This window comes from Miniopterus schreibersii (genome assembly GCF_964146895.1).
Source record: "Miniopterus schreibersii genome assembly, chromosome: 6".
Lineage (NCBI taxonomy): Eukaryota > Metazoa > Chordata > Mammalia > Chiroptera > Miniopteridae > Miniopterus > Miniopterus schreibersii.
The window spans coordinates 41,980,012-42,002,960 of record NC_138107.1 but is presented as its reverse complement, the minus strand read 5'-3'; the positions used below and the strand labels follow the sequence as shown (position 1 = coordinate 42,002,960).

Below are 22,949 nucleotides of genomic sequence, written 5' to 3'. Positions count from 1 at the left end.
TGAAATTTATATGAGCACACTTCCTGTCTTAAGATAGAATTTGCTCCTCTGTTTCTGGTTTAAATGGACAGATATTGGGATGATAGGGAGTGGCTTGGGAATGTCACTTAAACTTTTAATGATGGAATTACCCTAATGAAAATCACATATGTAAATATATATTTATTAGTTTAACAGAGGCTAATACCACTTTCCAAGTGACCTGGATGCTTGTTGTTCCCATCTCTTGTTCTTTATTTTTATTTGCCAGCTAAATACTGCAGTACTGCAATATTCGATCTCCAGAAGGTAGAATGTGATTGGAGAATAGGATATTTGAGTTAGCCTGAGGTATAGTTTTGAGTGTTGAGAAGGTTCAGGATGTGACCTAGAGAGAGTGAGAGGTGGAGGTCATGTGAACCAGGGCAGTGGAAATGAGATCAAGAAAGTACAGTATTAGATGAGTCATAATGAGAAATGGCAGGTGTCCAGGATGACTGAACTAGGTACTAAAGATTAGAAAGATGATAAGGTAGTATATTGTTGGATGGAGACTGGGCAAAGAGTAACTATAGAGTCACAAAACAAAGAGTTATCTATACTGTGTGTACTCTGAGGGGCTACTAGTACATCTTCATTCCTGTGACAGGGTGTGTAGTAATATATCATTTTGTAATAAAAATGACATATACATATATATGTATACATAAACTTTTGGACCTATATGTGTGTGTGTGCCTGTGTGTGTTACATGCCCGCACACACACAGCCTTGTTGTTGACAGAGCCACTGCATAAGGTTGGAAGTATTGTTCATTCCACATCCCCAGGGTGTGCCATTCTCATTGTAGTTGATGGGACTAGCACTTCTGGGGTTGTGCTACATGTAAACTGCAGCAGCCCTGCTAGCTAGTTCACAGGAACAGCAAGAACATTTTATTTTATTATTTTATTTATTTAAAAAATGTATCTTTATTGATTTCAGAGAAAGGAAGGGAGAGGGTGAGAGAGAGAGAAACATCAATGATGAGAGACTCATTGATAGGCTGCCTCCTATACGCCCCCCACTGGGGACTGAGCCCGAAACCTGGGCATATGCCCTGACCAGGAATCAAACCACGATCTCCTGGATCCTAGGTCGATGCTCGACTGCTGAGCCACGCTGGTTGGGCAAGAACATTTTAGCTTTTGTTTATTTAAGATAATTTTTTAGTGTCGTAATTAATAAAATAAAAGGAAGAAAAACACTGTTAAGTTATAGCATTTGTAAACATTAGTATAGTTTATAATTGAACTAATATTTTTTGAGTGCCTATCATGTTCAAGTTGCTGTGCCAGGAGTGCACACATTGCTTAGAGGGTTGAGGGGAAGGTATCACCCTTGAGACGGTTTACTTTGTCAGGTAGAGGTAGAGAATGACTGGTGATGGATAAAATGCTAACTTGAAGATTAGCTTTTAAAACAAGTCCTGTGGTGGTTTAGAGGAGAAATACATTGCATCTAGTTAGGAACTAAAGAGGTTTTATAGAGGAATTCACATTAGATATGGGATTTATGTTGGATGTGGCCTGAGGGCATTCCAGGTAGGAAATAATGCTTAAAAACTAGATGTTTAATCATCTGCAGATTTAACTTAGCAATACTATTTGTTTTTACCCCAAACTTGCATAGCTCAGAGCAGCATGATAGACTCTCGTGAGTTTTTAAAATAGCGATGTGATTCATGATGTCAATTTACTTGGACCAGATTTATAGTTGCCATACTTATTTTCCAGCTAATTAAAACAGTCCTGTAGTTTCCTGTTTCTTCTACATTTTCATTTGCAAATTGTTTTTGTAAAATTTCAAATCCAAGAATAACGCAAACTACCTAATAGTTTGGCTGCCAGATGTGAGCAATTACGGTTTTGTTTTGTTCTCTGAGTGATGCCCTTTGACCCACAAAATGTGGAAAATAGGAATTTAGAAATACGGCATCAATTCACTTGAAACAAATTAGTGAAATTCAATCAATTTTTTATTGAGGTTGGGAGGAGGATATGGTAGTTAACCATTAAAGTTAATAGCAAGAATCTTGGAAAAATGGCATGTCTTTTAAACTGCTAATTTTTTACAAAGACATATGCATGCTCATTTAAAAATTTTTAGAAAGTCAGTACATTATAAAGTAGAAAAATTCAACTCTCAAGAAGGGATTACATTTTAACATTTTGATGTACTTCCTTTAGTCATTTTGTTGTGTCTGTATTTATAGACCATGTGTAATCAATATGTACATAGCTGACATTTAATATATGTTGTGTATCTGGGGTTCCATCATTTTCCTTCACCCTAAAGAACTGGTTTTAGCATAAAAAAAATTTAGTTTTATTAAAAAAAAATTAAAATGTAATTAACATACTATAAAATTCACTACTTTAAGGTGTACAGTTCAGTGGTTTTTAGTATATACAGATGATTGTATGACTATTACTGTCTAATTTCAGAACATTTTCATTACCTAGATGGGCTCCACCTTGGATCCCCCTGCGTGATCAAATCCTGGAAACTCTCCTCAAGCAATAAGCTGGGCCAATTGTAGGGCTCATCTCCAGAACTTTTTTATCATGTAAAACTGAAACTCTATATCCATGAAATAGCTCCCCATTACCCCCTGACAACCGCCGTTCTACTTGTATTTGTATGAATTTAACTACTTTAGATACCTCATATAAATGAAATCGTATTTGTCTTTTTGTGACTGGCTTAGTTCACTTAGATTAATGTCCTCAAGGTTTATCCATGTTGTAGCATGTGATAAATTTCCTTCCTTTTCAAGGCTCAATTGTGTTCCACTGTATATATGCCAGATTTGTTTGTTTATCTGTCTGACTTTGGGCTGCTTGTACCTCTTAGCTATTGGAATGATGCTGCTATAAACATGGGTGTGCACATGTCTCTTCAAGACCCTGCTTTCAGTCCTTTTGGATATATACCCAGAAGTAGGATTGCTGGATCATGTGATAGTTCTATTTTTAATTTTTTGAGGGAACTGCCATACTGTTCTCCATAGTGGTTGCAGTATTTTACAGTCCCACCAACAATGTACAAAGGTTCCAATTAAGTTTTGAGCTTAGGTATTTTATGTTTACCTACTTTTCTGTAGCTTAGAGCAATGGCGGTAGCTGTAGGGAAGGGTACATTGTGTTAAGGGACTCATTGGAAAGAACTCAGCCTAGGTATTGGGTCTTTGTTAGAATCCTTGAGTTCTGTTCTTTTTAAAAAACTTATGGTGAATGTTTTCTTCAGCTAGTTGGGAACCATATCTTATATTCCAGTAATGTGCAGATTCTTTCTTCAATTCAGCATAGAGTCTGGGAGCAGAAGTAGTGCTCTGCTATTTTTATTACTCTTCAAATCAGAAGAGGGAAAAAAAGAAGACAAGAACAACTACTGAGTTTGTATCTGTCTATATTTGCGTGTAATAGTGATAATTATCAAGAATTTGTTATTTTACAAGTAGGGCTTGGAGCTGAACCCTATTGTGCCTTTTTGTTTTACCAGAATCTTGGTAGTTTTCATGGCTGTCAGTTTTTAAAGCTTACTCATTTTTTTATTCCTTCTACTTGTCTTGTTTGCTGATAATTTCATTTTTTGCTGTTTTTAATGTTGAACGAAAGATGTTTTTGCTCATTTTGTCAGGAAATTTGGGAGGGAAATTCTTTGATGTCTGCTATCTGAACCTAGAAGGCCACTTAATTTCTGTTCCCCTAGTTTTGAAAAGAATAATTAATTGAAACCTATTATTGGTACCACATTGTTGGCTCATAAAATTCTCATTTTCAAGTATTTAAATTAAAATATTTTAGTAAACAGTTTCAAATAATGAAAATGATATAATTTATGCCAAGAGTTGGGTTCAAAACAATAATCATAAATGTTTGTAGCTTAACACACACATATTAGAGAAAGAAATTAATTGGTAATAGTTTCTTAAAACAACAAAATATATTTGTTCTAAATCAGTGTGTTCTTTGTAATTTTAGATGGTTGTATGTGGATTTTCTGTCATGAAATTAGATTAAAAATCTGTTTAGTTTCCTAAGAAGAATATGAGGAAAGTAAAGTAATTTTAGGTCAAACCTATTATTAAGAATTAAAATTTTATAAAATACTCCACTATATACCTGTAATCATTCTTTAGTATCCTTTATCTCTTTTCTGTGAGAGTGCAGAAGTTAAGTTCTTTCATTTACTGGCTGTGATATGTGATACCACATTTTTTTTCCTGTTCCCTTTGATTACAGTAGAGGGACATGGAACCAAGAAAGGCCACATGGGTTGTATGGGGATTGTATCTATTATTAGGGTACCATTTATGTTTATGGATTTTATTATTTAAGTAATTGGTATATAACAAAATATAAAACAGTAATGATTTAACAAAATTATTTTTAAAATGTTCCTCATATTTGGCATTTAAAATTTGTAGTCTTTTTTATCTTAATAGTTGCTTAGTAATTCAAACATAAAACATACCGTAGTAATTCAGATATTAAAAATATAATGAGATATTATCATATCATTTTATTTCATACCAAATAAAATTCATGATGGGAATTTTTGGGGTGCTGACAATATTGATTTGATCTGAGTATAAGTGTGTTCACTCGAAATTTCATCAGGTTGTATATTTATGATTTATGTGCTTTTTTTGTGTGTTTTATATTTCATTCAAATTTAAGAAATTGCTATTAATGAAGAAACATCTTTTTTTCCTTTTTCAAGGAAATGATTATTGACAGAGTAAATGGACAAGCTGTTCCTAGATATTTGATTTATGACATAATTAAATTCAACGTAAGTACCTTTTATAATTTCTAAACTGTTAAAAATTAAAAAGTATTACTGCTTTAGTGTAGGAAAGAAAAAATGTGACACTTTCAAGTTACTCATTTAATTTTTTTTGTCAATACTTTTACACTTTTTTCTCTCTTATTGCCTAATGTTTTGCTCATTTGTCTTTAGATTCTTTAGGTACTTTAAGTGACTAAAGAAAAACAGTTTAACTGTGCTAAAACAAGATAGTATATTGTAAAACAGAAACTTCTTGGTTTTAGTTATCTTGTAATTGATTTTTTAAAAAGTCCCACAATTTTATTACTGTCACTTAAAAAAAACAAGAGAAATTTATGGATTATGACTGTTGAATGTTTAACTTGGAGGCACAAAAATATGTTGTTGAGTGCAAGCATGAAACTTAAAAACAAAATATAAGATCCCCTGTTGTGAACAGGTATCAAAAGAGAAGTTATATTTTCTACCCATTTCCTACAGTTTTAGCCTAGCCAAGAACCAGTTTGCCTGTTAATGTTTAATTGAAAATTGAAATTATTTAGATGGTACAAGGTGAATTCTGTAAATGGAAGAAATTTTTTCAATAGTGTACATCTACGAAAAGGTATAATCAATTGTTCTAGAAATATATTATTCAGATTGCATAATTATTTAGCATTCCAAGCAGACTGAAAGCAGTTAAGAATTCTGGAATTAAAAGGGTTAAGTTTTGCCTGGCTGGGCGTGGCTCAGAGGTTGAGCATCGACCTAGGATCCTGGAGATCAAGGTTCGATTCCAGGTTGGGGCACATGACCTGGTTGAGGTTCGATCCCCATTCAGAGGTGTTCAGGAGGCAGCCAATCAATGACTCATCATTGATGTTTCTGTCTCTCTCCCTCTCTCTTCCTCTCTCTGAAATCAATAAAGATATATTTAAAAAAATAAAAAAATAAAAGTGTTAAGTTTTAAGGTTTTGAAGATTTATAATAAAAGTTTTAAGAAACTCTTTTGGGGGGGGTGTATATTTTAAATTGCAGTATTAAGATTTGAGACTATACTAATCCAGATGACTTAAAGGAATTTTTCTCTTGGAAATTTTCAATGTATGTACCTCATTTGTTATTGAATTACCTCTTTTTCAAACAATTTCAAATTTAGGAAACTCAGGGTCAGAAACCATCAAGTTTTAGTTTTGTTCTGTTTGTGACTACTGTATTCCTCAAAAATAATGCTTTCCAAAATTGACTTACTCTTATCACATGGAATGATGTTCATTGGCCATAACAAGACAAAGGGTGGGTGTGGCTTTGTTTCTTTGTGAATGGGGGAGTGCTGTCTCCTTTGATATTGAGCTCTGCTTTAAAATGTTTTCAGTGCAGGATCACTTCTTAGCCTGGGAACTTTGTCTTATGCAATAGCCTTCTAATTCTTGTAAAAAAGAAAATTTTTGGTGTATGTTATAGAGAATAATATAAGGAATACTTATATACTGACCACCAGACTTGTTGAAGCTTAACTGTCATTTTTACTCCACTTTCTTTTCAATAAGAAATAAATCATTACAGATCCAGTAGAAGTTTCTTGCGCACACCTCTGTCATCTTATCCTTGACCCTCTTACCAAGAAGCAACAGCTTCTACCCTGAATTTGGTGTTTATTTTCCCCATGAGTGTTTTTTGATACCTTTACTACCAGTGTATGCCTATAAAACATATGTGGTATTCTTTTGCAGGGTTTCTAGTGTTATATAAATGTCATTGCACTGTAGTGTGGTGCCCAACACTTGTTCCACGTTATTTTGTGGAGATTTATCTGTGCTCATGTGCATAGGTTTAGTTCATTCACTTTAATTACTATTGACTATTATATTGTATAAATGTATGGACTTTATCATTTTTCCTCTTGAGTGACATTTGGGTTTCCATATTTTGCTGTTAAAGTACTGATGTATTGAACAGTTATATATATATTTTTCTTGTGCACGTGTCAAAGTTTCTCTAGGACAGTTTTCATTCTTGGGATGTGATCACCTGGGAAGTGTTTAAAAAGTCCAGTTCCTCATTCCTACAACATGGAGATTCTAATTAATTTGGCAACTTAAGCTTTATTAGCTGCATTGCTAAATTCCTTTCAGAAGTAGTTGTACCAATTTCCCAAATGGCTGTGTGCGAAAATGATATCTTGTTTTAATTTGCTTTTCCCTAATTACTAATTAAATTAAGCATATTTTATATGTTTGTTTTTACTAGTTTGGACTTTTAGTTTGTGATTTCATTGTAGGTTCAAATGATCTGATCTTTTAATTTTTCTATTTGGTTGCCAGTCTTTTTCTTCTTAATGTATAGGAATTAGTTATCTTTTTTATATTCTAATTCTTTCTTGGATATAGATATGGCAAACAATATCTTTTCCAAATTAGAATCCATTGAGCCACAGAAGTTTTCCATTTTAATGAAAGCATACTTATTAGAACTCAAAGTTTGAGCATTTGTCATTTAGGAAATTCATTCATATTTTACTGTAAAAAAGGTTAAATTATGCTTTTCATCTCTAGATCTATAGTAATTCAATAAATGTTTGTTGAGTGCTTTTTACTATATTTTATTGAATTTAAAGTAATATTTTTGTTATTTCTGATGTTAGGGTATGTTTATAATTGAAAGCATCATATATTTATTTGTTTAATTTACTATGGAACCTTCCTTGATGATTAAACACTGTTTATTTTGAATCACCAAATTAAGGTCACTATTATAAAAAATTTTTTTGAAATAATAGTTAAAAACTTTTTAGTTCCTTAGTTTATTCTTTTATCCAGCGAGAATTTCATTGATCATCTTTTACATGTCAAGTATTGTCTAGGTATTGGATATACAGAAATGAAGAGACGTAATTTCTTGCCTTCAAGGAATTCATAATTTAATGCACTGGCCTCCAAAGAAGGCAACTTCCACAACAGTGCAGTGCATTAAATTATGAGAAGAAAACAGGAGAACTTCTGTTTATTTTTTTATATATTTATTTGATTTTTATGTGTTTTATAACATATGTAGTTGTACATATATGCAATTTAGTAAAAGTTAATATACATATATATTTTTAGAATATATGTTTAAATTGGATACAACATCAAAAGAAATTTGCAGACCATTGGTCTTATGGATGAGAACATAAATGTAAATAAATAATTATAATAATCTAACAACAAAAGTATATGAGAGATACAGAAACATATGAGAAGTAATAGGGAGGTGAAAGTATTACAACTTGCGCTGGGTGTAGTTGAGTCATTAATGTGCACTTATAAAGAAAGTGACACAGATTAATTTTGAAGGATTGAGGCATATAGATCAGGAGCATTATTAGATGGTTGTTAGAGCATTTGGTGTGTGGTGATGTGGGACACAGCAGGACATGAGAATTGATTGGTGTGGAGGGGGCCTATTTACTTGAATAAGGCATTTTAGCTTAGTTCTGTTTGTAATAGGACACTGTTGAAGGATTTAGTTATGGTAATGATATGATCATACTTTTATTGTTTTGAAAGGCAACTGTAGTGACAGCATGGCCAATTAGTCAATAGTTACTGAGTACTCCTGTAGTCTGTTCTAAGTGATTCCACACCAGTCTATCAAGAGCTTCCTTTACAACGGGCAGGATAGATTTGAAGGTAAACTTGCTTTCAATATAATCTTGTTGTTTTGGTAAATTTATGTATATTTTAAAGTAAAATGTATCTAGGAGGAAACTTAGACTAATATATTTTTTAACAGTTGTTAGGCCTTTTATTTTCTTTCTTAAAAAAAGAGGGTTTGCTTGTTCCACTTGAATTTATAAGATAGGGGTCTGCATTAATCTAATAGGCCTAATCAATAAACCTAGCATTTTAGGTTTTTTAACCTTTTGATTACATAGGTGATATGGAAAAGGTTACACACGGACTGCGTAGTTATTTATTAGCATTTCCTCAATTAATACCCTTCACAGTTGTGTGCCTTCATGTACAGGGAGCATAATCTACCTCATAGCTGGCTCTTGCTCACTTTGTCTTGCTGCTTTTTCTTTACCGAGCATCAAAATTGTCGTCTTTCAAAGTTGAAAATAAAAATTATCCTTGAGGCACTTTTAATGTTCACAGCTTAAGCAATGCTACCACTCCTTTGTAAACAATAGCTTGTGTGAATGTTAGGTTGAGTAATACAGATTAGAGAAGAGGAAGAAGCTAAGGGACAAATGCATAGGAGGGTACCCAGTTGCAAAATAAAGAAGAGGGGTACTTGATATACCATTGAAGTGATGCTATTAATCTGGATGATGACTGTCACCCAGTTGGTGTGTTCAGCTATATTTGTATATACCATTAGGCTAGGGCACACTCCTACCTTCAACTCATACAGAAGCTTACATGTACTTTTTATTTCATGGTTTAAACCATATATACTATATATGTATGCCATATAGTATATATATTGTATATACATATGGGGGATAAGAGAACTTTATAACTGTATAGTAGAGTATATTATATAAACTTTGTTCTACATTAGTTTTCAGAGTTGAGCATGTATTTGTCTAATAAATATCTTCTGCTTGTTGATGCCTGTAAAGTGTAAGTAAGCACTTTAAATAACAAAAAACATAGGTGATGATGTTGTTTATTTTGATGTGTTATTTGCTTATACTTTTCAGAATTATGTGGATTTTAGTTTTTATACAGATTTTATGAATTCATATAATTTTACTAATTCATATAAATGATAAAAATGATTAGTGAATGTATTAATACTTTAATTCAGATGGGAAATCTTTGGATCAGTTTATATTAGAGTAGATTTATACCACTTTCTCATACTATTTTATGCATTTATAATTTTGAAATGACTGTGTGTGTATTTATGTTTGTGCATTTAGGTATGCTTCCATTGCTAGTCAAATTAATTTTCAGGGCTGGCATGTGGTTGTTCAGGCTCTGTATCAGACAACTCCAAAGGATGCTATTTACAGGGACTGCTATGTACAAAGTGAAAGCCTTGATAGTTATGCTGAAAAAATAGTTTTTAGAGTTGAAATTTAAATAATTGTCTCATTTAATTCAGGCACAACCAGTTGGAGATTGTGATTTTAATGTTCGTCTTCAGTGTATAGAACGAGAAATAATAAATCCTCGACATGAAAAAATGAAGACTGGGCTCATTGACAAAACACAGGAACCATTTAGTGTCAGAAATAAGCCATTTTTTGACATTTATACTTCAAGAAAGGTAATATTTTCTAAATAATACTTATAATGTATCCTAATTCAGCTTGGGAGAAGAATATGAATGACGTTTTCCTGCTGAATTGTCTATATTTTTCCCGAAATTTCCTGAATTGAATATAGTACTACTTTGGGTAAACATGTACAATTACCAGGTCACCTCCTCTTTAGTTAGATTCTCAGTGATGGAAACTTAAACTAGGTTGCTTCCTTATTTCTCACAGTAGTTTTTGATTCATGGCTATTATGGTTCATATTATGTTTTTCAAAAAGCTGTAAACAGTATAGAGTTATATAAGAGTGAAAATAACTTCTGAAGGTCAACATTTTTTTAGTACATAGTGTTATTTAATCAGTTATATATATGTATATACACACACATATATACATGGGAGGTTTTCTTTTATTTATTTTTGTTGTTTGGACACTTAAAATGCATCATGTTAAATATTCTGGAAATGTTGTGTTTTCATTTAACAGCGTGGCTTAGAAATATTTCCATGTCAATGCCTAGAGAATTGCCACATTATTTTTTAGCTGCTGCAGAATATTTGACAATAAGATGCACCATGAAATTATTTGGGGGAGGAGGAGTGGTTATGATAGAATAATACAGGAAATATAGCAACATATGCAATTATATTTTAATCTCCTTTCTAACGTAACCTCGTAAGTTAGATGATGTAAGTCTTTGTTATTTTTTACGTGCTTCTACTCATGTCCACTTAATTTGGTGTTTGTCCTTGGATATAATTCTAGCATTATTGAGCCTTTTTCTTCTCAACATATAAATATATTGAAGAAAAACAAATATAAAGTTATTCTTTTTTCATTAATATTTTGCATAACGCCTGCTTGGCATGGGACTGTTGGTAGACGTCTACTGCCGTGATCTTTCCACAGTTCACTGCTTGCTTTTTGTGCCTGTTTGGTAGCAGGCATATTATAGGGGTGCTTAAAAGAGCCTGAGCACTTCTGTGCCCTGGCAGTTGGTAGGATAAGGATAACATTGACACTTAACGTGGGCCACACCCTTAGTGGAAATCTGCTAATTGGAGCTATGTACTCTTGCAGAAATATTTGCTAAATTATAAATAAAGTGTAAATTTGGGCAGAAGCCAAATTGTTTCAGTTTGCATTCGTTTTTTAAAAAACTAATTTGACAGCTTGTGCTGTCATAATTCATAGTTCAGCATTTAAGAAAATGTGTCTTAGATAGTGTAGTTTCATTAGTCAAATCAGTGCTTCTTAGAAATATTTGGCAGTGGATGACTGTGAGAGTTGTTCTTTAGGGATCTGAAGCAGTTATACTGAACAGCTTTCAGTGTAGATTTTAACTAGAAAAACACGATGCTCATTTGTTTTCTTTATACTTAGCTTATATAACCCCATTTTAAAACCATAGGATTTTTAAAAAAAGAAGTCTTTGTATTTAGAATTTTAATTATTAGTCTTCTCTTCCCTCCTTTTCAGTTCTTACTGTTATTTTTTTGTTGTCAGTTTGTCTTGAAATTGTTTTTGGTTGTAGAATAAAGAAGGAAAGCACATTTTACAGCAGAGTTGGTCTAAAGGGGACTAGTAATACCAGATATAGGATAGTAGCTACAGTTGACAGATTATTGCTCTAGAGATTCTTCTTATTATCTTCGCTAATAGGAATGCTAAATAGTGATATTATGAATGATAAAGCATTTGTCAGGGAAGTATGTATCATTTTCATGAGGGAGTTCAATTTACATGGTTTTAAACAATTTATAATTATGGAAAAATACATTTTCATAGAAAATAGAATTTCATTTCTGTATATCTATAAAATTTTGAAGATAACTTTGATTTTAGGACTTTATTAGTCTAACTCTATTAGCCTTTCTCTTTTGTGTAATTTGATCTATCAAGCACAGTGGCAGGGATAATGAGTTAAGCGTTTAACTGAATGTACAAAGTTACAATAAAGCATCCAGAATAGTAATAACAAGTAACTATTTCTCAAATTACAGTTTTATTTGAATTTCTAGTTTGAAGGCCAATTTAAAAAGTTATTTTTATTTATTTATTTATTTATTTTTTTACCACCGAGTAGTATTCCATTGTGTAAATGCACCACAGCTTTTTTATCCACTCATCTACTTATGGACACTTGGGCTGTTTCCAGGTCTTGGCTATTGTAAATAGCCCTGCAATGAACATAGGGGTGCATATATTCTTTCAACACTTATATGTGGAATCTAATGAACAAATTAAACTGATAAGCAAAATAGAAACAGAGGCATGAATACATGGAACAGACTGACAGCTACTAGGGGGGAGGGGGTTGGGGGACTGGATGAAAGAAGATGAAGGGATTAAGCAAAAAACCCCACATATATATAACACATGGACACAGACAACAGTGTAGCGATGGCCAGAGGGAAAGGGGGTTAGGGGGTAGGTGGACGTGGACAAAGCGGGGAAATGGTGGTGGAAATAGACTTTGTTTTGGGTGATGGGCCATGATGCAGTGTGCAGATGTTTTGTTGAAATCTGTATGGTTTTGTGAACCAATGTCACCCCATTAATTTTAATACAGCAACAACAACAACAAAAAACAATGGAAAAGTTATGCTGTAAGTTATGTTAAAAAATAAAAATAATAAAAAAGAATTCGAATAGATTAAATATGGTTAATAAAATTTTAAAAGCCACACAGCTAGTAGTTTCTTTGAAAGTTTCCTATCCATTTTATCATCTTCTCAGAAGATGACCATTGCTGTTAGCATTTAGTATATCCATCAGAGTTTCTTTATGCACTCATATACAAGCATATACATTTATTTATATTCTTACTACCCTTTACCCGAGGTGGTTCTTAACACACTGTTCTATACCTTTTTATTTCTTTTTTTAACAATATATCTACAGTCCCCTGGCCCCAGTAGTTGTACATAGAGATCGCTTTCATTCATTTTTTTACAAATGCATTGATTTCCATTTTATTAGTATAGCGTAATTTATTTAATTTTTCCATAGTCATAGACTTTTGGGTTGTTTTAAGCCTGTTATGTTTTTGTTTGTTTTGCATATGGATACCCAATTGTTTCTGTACCAGTTATTGAAGAGAGACTATCCTTTTTTCATTGAATTGCTTTTGCACCTTTATAAAAAGTAAGTTCATGTATATCTGGGTCTATTGCTAGACTTTCTGTTCTGTTCCCTCAATCTATTTGTCTGTCTTTAAATAAATTCCATGCTGTCTTATTTACTTTTATAATAAACCTTGAAATCAAATAGAATTAATCCTTCAACATTGTACTTCTTTCATTATTTTAACTGAATTTATTGGGGTGACATTGGTTAGTAAAATCATATATATTTCAGGTGTACAATTCTATAACACATCATCTGTATATTGTATTGTGTGTTCACCACCTCAAGTCAAGTCTCCTTCTATCACCACTTATCCCCCCTTTACCCTCTTCTACCTCCCCCACCCCCCTTTCCCTCTGGTAATCACCATAGTGTTATCTGTAAGTTGTTGGTTTTGCTTAATCCCTTTACCTTTTTCACCCAGTCCCTCAACCTTCTCCCCTCTGACAACTGTCAGTCTGTTCTCTGTATGTACAAGCCTGTGTCTATTTTGTTTATTTTGTTCTTTGGATTCCACATATATGTGACATTATATGGTATTTGTCTTTCTCTGACTGTTTTATTTCACTTAGCATAAGGCTCTCCAGGTCCATCCCTGCTGTTGCAAAGGGTAAGATTTCCTTTTTTAAGGCCGAGTAGCATTCCATTGTGTAAATATACCACAACTTTTTTATATACTTATCTACTGATGGGCACTTGGGCTGCTTCCAATTTGTGGCTGTTGTAAATAATGTTGCAGTGAACATAGGGGTGCATATGTTCTTTCAAATTAGTGTTTGGGTTTCTTCGGATAAATTCTCATCATTGGGATCGCTGGGTCATAAGGCAGTTCCATTTTTAATTTTTTTGGTAAACTCCATACTGTTTTCCACAATGGCTGCCCCAGTCTACAGTCCCAACAACACTGCACAAGAGTTCCTATTTCTCCACTACCTCACCAGCACTTGCTGTTTGTTGATTTATTGATGATAGTCATTCTAACAGGTGTGAGGTGATATCTCATTGTGTGTGTGTTTTTTTAATCCTCATCCAAGGATATGTTTTTATTGATTTTATTTTATTTTAAAATATGTCTTTATTGATTTCAGAGAGAGGAAGGAAGAGGGGAGGAGAAAGAGCGAGAGAGAGGGGAGAAACATTAATGATGACAGAGTCACTGATCGGCTGCCTCCTGCACGCCTCTACTGGGGATCAAGCCCACAATCCGGGCACATGCCCTGACTGGGAATCGAACCGCCATCTGGATCATAGGTCACTGCTCAACTGCTGAGCCTCACCGGCTGGGCTACTTTTATTGATTTTAGAAAGAGAGGAAGGGGGAAAGGGAGAGAGAGAAAGGAGAGAGGAGAGAAACATCGATGTGAGAGAGAAACATATTGGTTGCCACCCACGGGAATGAACCCACAACCTGGGGTTGTGCTCTGACTGGGAACTGCTCTGACAAAGCAGACTTTAAAACAAAGGCTATAGTAAGAGACAAAGGAGGACACTACATACTGATAAAAGGATCCAACAAGAAGATACAACTCCTGTAAACATTTATGCACTCAAGATAGGAGCATGTAAATATATAAAGCAAATCTTGATGGCCATAAAAAGAGAGACTGATAGTAATACAGTCATAGTGGGGGATGTGCTCTAACTGGGAATTGAACCTGCGACCCTTTGGTGTATGGGACAATGCTCCAGCCTTCTGAGCCACACTGGCCAGGGCTGTTGGGAGTTTTTTGACTTTTGCTTCAGTTTCACTAGTTGTAATCTGTCTATTCAAATTCTCTGATTCTTCTTGATCCAGTTTTGGAAGATTGTATGTTTCTAGGAATTTATCCATTCCAGATTGTTATATATGTTGGTATATAGTTGGTCATAAAATTTTCTTAGAATCCTTTGTATTTTTTTTGGTGTCAGTTGTTACTTCTCTTTTATTTCTGATTTTATTTATTTGGGTCCTCTCTAGTTTTCTTGATAAGTCTGGTTAAAGGTTTGTCAATCTTGTTTATCTTTTCAAAGAACTAGCTCTTGGTTTCATTGATCTCTTGTATTATTATTTTTAGACTCTATTTCATTTATTTCTGTTCTGATCTTTATTATTTCTTTTCTTCTACTCACTTTGGGCTTTGTTTTTCTTTTTCAAGTTCCTTTAAGTGTAAAGTTAGATTGTATATTTGAGCTTTTATGTTTGTTTCTTGAGATAGGCCTGTAATGCTATGAATTTCTCTCTTAAGACTGCTTTCACTGTGTTCCATAGATTTTTGGTTGTGTGCTCATTTTCATTTGTTTCAAGGTATCTTTTGATTTCTTCCTTGATCTCATTGTTAACTTGTTCATTGTTTAGTAACGTTATTTAACCTCTATGTCTTTGTGTTGTTTCCAGTTTTTTTCTTGTGATTGATTTCTAGTTTCATACCATTATGGTAAGAGAAGATGCTTGATATGATTTCAGTCTTCTTAAATTTATTGAGGTTTATTTTATACCCTTAACATTTGGTCTATCTTAGAAAATGTTCCATGTGCACTTGAAAAGAATATATATTCTGCTTTGAGGTGAAATGCTCTGAAGATACCTATTAAATCCATCTGGTCTACTGTGCCATTTAAGACCGCTGTTGCCTTGACTTTCTGTCTGGAAGATCCATCCATTGATGTCAATGGGGTGTTAAAATCCCCCACTATGACTGTATTACTATCAGTCTTTCTTTTTATGGCCATCAAGATTTGCATATATTTACATGCTCCTATCTTGGGTGCATGAATGTTTACAGGGGTTATATCCCCTTGTTGGATCCTTTTATCAGTATGTAGTGTCCTCCTTTGTCTCTTACTATAGCCTTTGTTTTAAAGTCTGTTTTGTCAGATATAAGTATTACTACCCCGGCTTTTTTTTTCTTCTATTTCTGTTTGCATGAAATATCTTTTTCCATCCCTTTACCTTGAATCTTTGTGTGTGTTTTGTTCTGAGGTGGGTCTCTTGTAGACAGCATATATTTGGGTCTTGTTTTGTTATTTATTCAGCTATCCTAAGTCTTTTGATTGGAGCATTTAAGCCATTTACATTTAAAGTGATTATTGATAGGTAGGTATTAATTCTTTTAAGTATGTTTCTTTGTTTTTTTCTCTTCCTCCTGCCCCTCCCCACCCCTATTCTCCTTCTGCTCTCCTCTTCTTCCTCCTTCTACAATTTCTTGTAATCCAGGGCTTTCAAATTATTGCCTTGAATTTGCATCATGAACATAGGTGCAGCTCTCTACTTTTCTTCCTGAAAATCATATCTAAGCAACAAGGAAAGATTTTTGTGTGTGATTTTTTTTTTTTTTTACTTATCAAAGAGATTAAAAAAAAAAATAATCCCAGTTTTCTGCGTAAGTCAGAGGTAAGTATAATCTACAGACTCTAAAATAAAGCAGCTAGAATCTGACAGAAACCTCAAGAAAAAAGGGCTAAGGAGGCCTTGGCCAGGTTGCTCAGTTGGTTAGAGCAGCATCCTGATATGCCAGGGTTGCAGGTTCCATCTTCAGTCAGGGCACATACAAGATGCAACTAATGAATGCATAACTAAGTGGAACAACAAATCGATGATTCTTTCACCCCCCCCTTCTCTCTTTAAAATCAATAAGTAAATAAAGAAAAAGAAAAAGGGCCAAGGAAAGTTAAGAGGAGTATGGGAAGAACTAGTAGCAGATCTCAGAAACTGTGCACAAAAATATACTCCCTAAAAGTAAATAGCTTGCCTTAAAGTATAAAAACTTATTTCAGTGTTTAAAATACTGAGTGCAAGAACCAGGGTCAAAAGGCTGGGGACAGAAGCACTTCAGCTCCTGGACTATTTTACAGCAACAGATTTGGCGAGTCTACTTAAAAGAATCACAGAGAAAAGCCACACTGCCTAGAACAAGTCTGATTTTACAGTGAAAGTGAAGCTTTAAGTATTATAATCTAAAATGTCACTCCCCAAACCCCTTTCCCAAGTAACCTCCTATAAATAACTGATCCAGAAATATCTAATTTATTTAAAGGTAAGTAATATTAAGAGAACTAACATAGCTTTAATACAAAACTACCAAATAAAAGAGGTAGAAATGCAATACTAACAGATAGTGCAGATTTGGAAGAAAAATACTGTCTTACGATGAATGAAAATTAGTACCAAACACTTATTCATGAGTTTAAAAATTAACAAAAACTCTCATTGCTATAAAGAACAACAATAAAGCAGTAAGGTAAAGATTCAAGGAAAAAGATGGCATAACAACTGAATGAGATAAAAGGTAATGTGACAAAACACAGGGAAAAAGTTTAAGGGAAAAATCATCATAGAAATGAAGACGCAAGAGAGGATATATATTTAAAGAACACAACAAAATGAAGTGAAGTGAAAGAAAAAGTTTAAAAGGATCAAGGCATCAATATCAGATTTAGAGCAGAGATTCTCAAAGTAGGGTCCCTAGACTAGCAGATGCAGTTTCACTGGGGAAGTTTGAGAGAAATTGCAAATTCTCAAGCTACCATAGACCTACCAAAATCTGAAAATCTGTGAGTAAAACCCACTGGTCTGTTTTAACAAGCCCTCTAAATAATTCTGATGCACACTGAGGTTTGAGAACTACTGCTTTGGAAGATGGAAAAGGGGATACAGTATGAGCATAGTCAGAATGCCCAAAGAAGAAAACCAAACAATATAACATCACAAATATTTAGAATACAAGTCAAGAAAACTTAAAACTTGAATCTACATATTAAAAGGACATAAGTGCCAAAGAAAACTGACCAAGCACAGTCAACTGCAAGACATGTCAAGTAAATTACTGAACTTTAAAGATGATGAAATAATTTTTTGCGCTAAGAGACCAAAGGATTAAATTAATTAAAATGGGAGAAAAAAGACTGAAAATCATTGACATCTTACTGCTTCACAGCAGCATTAAATGCTAGAGGACAGTGGAACAACACTCAGAGGTTAAGTGTGAGCCAAGGATTTTATGTCCTTCCAAACAACCCTTCAGAAGTAAAGGTTACAAGCAGACATTTTCAAATGTACAAGAATTAAGGAATCATTGTTCTCATGAAGTATTCTTGAGAAACTACTAACATAAAAACTTCAGTCAAGCAAAAAATAGCTGAGAAATTTATGGAAAAGGACCACTGTTCTCAAACCATTAAAGAGTACTTAAGTGTAAAAAAAAAAAGAAGGTTAGGATGAAAGAACAGAAGGTAAAAATCATCTACCCCAAGAACATGAAAGTAATATAAATAAAAATTGAGAGGAGAAAGGAAGAAAGGATGGGCTGGGACTCCAAGTTTATAATTTAATGCTAACAAATCAGTAGAATATAAGCGTATTTAACAGTAGGAAAGTAATATTTATTAAAACTAAAAGTAGAGAAATGGGAGTAAAAGAGGGAAGATGAAAACACATGCTACTTACAGTATTCATAGATAGGGATTTAATAGGTGATGTATAAAGAAATACAGAACTAAGGATATCATGTAAAAATATAATTATGAACCTAACCACTAGAACAAAAATACAGACCATCCAAACACCAGAGAACTACAAACACATTGCACTTACATTTTAACAGCAGAATGAAGATTATATAAATTATATAATTTATATAATTATATTAAATTATAAATACAGAAATTAAATAATGACAACATTGACACCTAACATATCTATCATATGGATAAATGTAAAAAAAAAAAAAAAAAGTTATACTCATGTCCACATGAGAACTTGCATTCAAATGTTTATAGCAGCATTATCCATAACCAAAAAATGAAAACAAATTGTATGTCTATCAACTAAAGACTGGATAGACAAAATGTTGTAAATCCATATACTAAAATATTATTTAGCCATAAAAAGGAATGAAATACTGATTCATACTACAAAGTAGATGAACCTTAATGACATTAAGCTATATGAAAGAAGCCAGTACAAAACACCACATATTGTATGATTCCTTTTCTGTAAGATGTCTAGCATAGGTACATCTATAGGGACAGAAAGTAGACTGGTGGCTGTCAACAGCTAGGGATTTGGGGAAGAGTGAGGAGTGGTTGCTAGTGGATACAGTTTCTTTTGGAGGTGATAAAAATGTTCTAAAATCGATTGTGGTAATGGTTGTACAACTCTGAATTGTGCACTGAATCGGATTCAGTGAATTTCTACATTTTTAATGGATAAATTATATGACATGCAATTACATCTCAATAAAGCTGTTTAAATTTTTAAGTAACAAAAGGGTTACAGTGTGGGTCGCATGGAAAAACTACTATATACAAAGCACATACTTAAAATAATGATTCTAAAAAGAAAAGGCAATAAGATATAAAACAGCAGTGAGATGTAAAACAGTAAGATGGACAAAGGCAAATGTAAACAAAAAGAAACAGGACTCAGAATGTTAGAAGTCAAGACAATAAAAGACAAAACAAGTTTAAAAAAGAATAGTTTATAATTCTAAGAAATATAACTTAAATCTATGACTTTATCATTACCAAAAAGCATAATGAGTATTCTAGAAGAAACTTTAGAAGGCATTATAATTAAACAGACACTAGTGTCAGGAGGCTTTGATTCACTTTCCTTAGTCCGTGACAAACTAAACCAAAAAAAAAAACACCATGAAATTTTTCTCTCACGCGCCCACTAGTGCAGGGCTCTCTCTTGAGATGGCCAAATTTTGGTCTGTTTGGGCCTGATAAACTCTGCTGGCCTTGCCCTGATGACTCCCTGAGACCCCCGCCCCAACACAGTGGTGCGAGGGCATCCAGCGGGTGGCAGCTAGACTTGGTATACCCTGGAACATTTGCTGAGTGTCCTCAGACCCAGCACTGGAACCAAGTTTGAATCTATATAGATCTGGTGAACACCTCTGGCCCTTCCTTGTGACTCACTGACAGCCTACTTCATGCAACTCAAATACTGCCAGAGGCTCTTTCAGTGACTGAGCCTAACAGGCAGCTGGCAGGCAGGCAGAGGCAGGCAGAGATGGACCTCGGGTTCCTTGGGACTTTTGTTGACCTGCCCGGGCCTGGTCCTGGTAAAAGTCCGCCTTAGTATACAACTTGACCCTTCCCATGTACACCACCCTTCCCATGTACACCCAGGCCTAGCAGAAGCACTTAGAAATTGTAAATTGCTCTGTAGCTTCAAACAGGTGGGCAGTGCAAATCATAGGCAGCACCTAACATTGGCCTATACCACAGTTCCTTCGAAAAGGCACCAGGACCAACACACCAAGTGGCCAGCTTCAGACAACATCAGAGCAGGATCCAGTTAGCTTCACAAATGGCATATACAGAGGGAGATCCCGGCAGGCACCGGACCCTGCTGAGGTGAATTCTGCTTCATGTGGTCAGCACCTGCACAGCAATTTGTACACTGTGGTAGAGGTTGATCCTCACAGTCAGCCAGCGTGAGGGTTGACACCACACACAAGTGGGCCAAGTGCAATCAAGGTTTAGTTACAACAGGAGAACCCACATAACCCCTGCAAGGGAAATTCCTGGAGCACCCAGCTCAGGTGATTAAAGAGACTGCCCCACTGGGTCCCATAGGACACCTACTACATAAGGCCACCCTACCAAGAATGGGAGTCATAACAGATCTACCTAATATATGGAAACAAACAGAAAGAGACAGCCAAAATGGGGGAGACAAAGAAACATGCCCCAAATGAAAGAACAGGAGAAATCTCCAGAAAAAGAACCAAATGAAAATGAGACAAACTATTTACCAGATACAGAGTTTTACCAGAATGGTTTTAAGGATGCTCAAGGAACTTAGAACTACACCACCATGAAAAAGTACCATAGAAAAGGATCAGTCAGGAAAAAACTACAATATCTGAAGTAAAGAATACTCAAGAAGGAATAAGCAGTAGGTTGGATGAAGCAGAGGATCGAATCAGTGATTTGGAAGACAAGGTAGCAGAACACACCCAGTCAGAGCAGCTGTCACTTTACTGATTGCCAGCTCTCCCCTCTCCTTTAGTGACATTCCTCCAGTGTTGTGGTTTATCTGTCAATAGGTTTCTATTCTCTGTATTTCAGTAATTTATTGAAATCGTTACCATCATCTGATGGTCCTCCAGTTGCTTTTTGTTGTTTTGGGTCAATTGCATTCCTGTCATTTTATTGGTGTCTCTGGTTAAAAGGGATGAAGTACATACCATCTTTAACTACAGTGCTAACTGAAGTACATTTTCAAGAAAGACGTGGGTATTAAATGCCCTCTATACTTGCGTCAGCTCTAAGTGTTCTGGTTTCTTTGGACATAGTATTTTTCTTTGCTTAAATGATGAAAGTTTCATCCAGTGCTAGTGCTTATTAGTTGACAAGGGTTGTAGATTGTTCTTTTCGGCACTCTGTTTACATTTCAGTTGGTATGTCAGTTGACATTCATTGCAGTTGTCTGGCTGGGACTGTGCTAGAATGTAATGGAATATTCTTTTGTCCTCTATTGTATGACCTGATGAACAGATGGAGTATATAAATATTATATTCTCCAATATGTGTGCTCTCTGGGATCCTCCTGGCTTTTTCAACTACTGCACTTCTTTTATGAGTGACCATAAAACTCATACACATATTCTTCCTTCTCTTATTTTCTTGGACTTGCTGTTTGTATCAGTAAAGGAAGTGAAATTTTTTAAAGGACTTAGATTCTCTAGAGTAGCAGTTTTCAGACTTTTTGGTCTCAGGACCCCTTTACACTTGTAATAATTATTGAGGACCCTGAAGAGCTTTTATTTATGTGGATTATATTTAGCAATAGTTACATTAGAAATTAAAACTGAAAATAATTTACTTTAAAGCAATAATAAATCTACTGTATTAATAAAAATAACATTTTATAAAAAATATATATTCTAAAACAAAAAATATTTAGTGTGAAGAGTGGCTTTGTTTTATCTTTTCGCAAATTAAAGAATGCCTTAATTAAAGACAGCTGTATTCTCATGTTCTTTTTTGTTCAATTTGTTGTGATACCATGTCATGTAGGCTCTGAAAAACTGCACTGTATACTCAGGAGAGTGATAATGAAAACTAAATTATTGCTTAGTAATATTATGAAAATAGTTTTGACCTCATGGACTGCTGGAAAGGATCCAAGGGACCCCCAGGTATTCATAGACACACTTAGAAAACCATCTATAAGATGGAGAAAGGTATGAGCAGGTTGCCCCATGATGTTGTAAACACGCATGGAAGAAGAGCTGCCTGGTTTCTGGTTGGTATAAACCTTGTGTTTGTGATCTATAATGGACAGGGAGGGAATGGGAATGGGTCATTTTTGTTGGTCAGGCTTCCTGCCTGCACACTATCCAAGGTCTATTGACCAAACTTTTTCATAAAGATCTATCAGCCTTGAAGTTCTGACAGCATATGGACTTCTTTTTGTCCTGGTTTAAGATTTAAAATTTTCATCCTATGTTTTTCACAGGCATTTCTATAGATGTTTTGGAAAGTTTGTATCAGAGTTGCTAGGCAGACAATATTTTAAACTGCAAAGGCCTATTATTTTCTTAGTTTGAGAAGCTGCTTTTACATTTTATTTTTTTTAATCTTCCCCCAAAGATATTTTTTCCATTGCTTTTCAGAGAGAGTAGAAGGGAGAGTGAGAGAGAGAGAAAAACATTGATGTGAGAGAGAGACATCGACTGGTTGGTTGCCTCTTGCACATGCCCTGACTGGGGCTGGGGATGGAGCCTGCAACCGAGGTACGTGCCCTTGGCTGGAATTGAAGTGTCAGTCCATGACCTGACA

The 22,949-nt window shown here is 34.4% G+C and overlaps 1 protein-coding gene across 5 annotated transcripts in view; it reads left to right on the top strand.

Moving 5' to 3' along the window:
* The window catches only part of RNGTT (RNA guanylyltransferase and 5'-phosphatase), a 181,716-nt gene that overhangs the window by 47,779 nt on the left and 110,988 nt on the right, over positions 1-22,949 (top strand). For 4 of the 5 annotated variants that reach the window (XM_081140257.1, XM_081140258.1, XM_081140259.1 and 1 more), the window contains exons 10-11: positions 4,747-4,818; positions 9,892-10,056. In XM_081140257.1, the coding sequence (XP_080996383.1) occupies positions 4,747-4,818; positions 9,892-10,056 (237 nt within the window). The remainder of the gene's footprint in view (positions 1-4,746; positions 4,819-9,891; positions 10,057-22,949) is intronic. The other variant, XM_081140260.1, reaches the window with a different exon arrangement.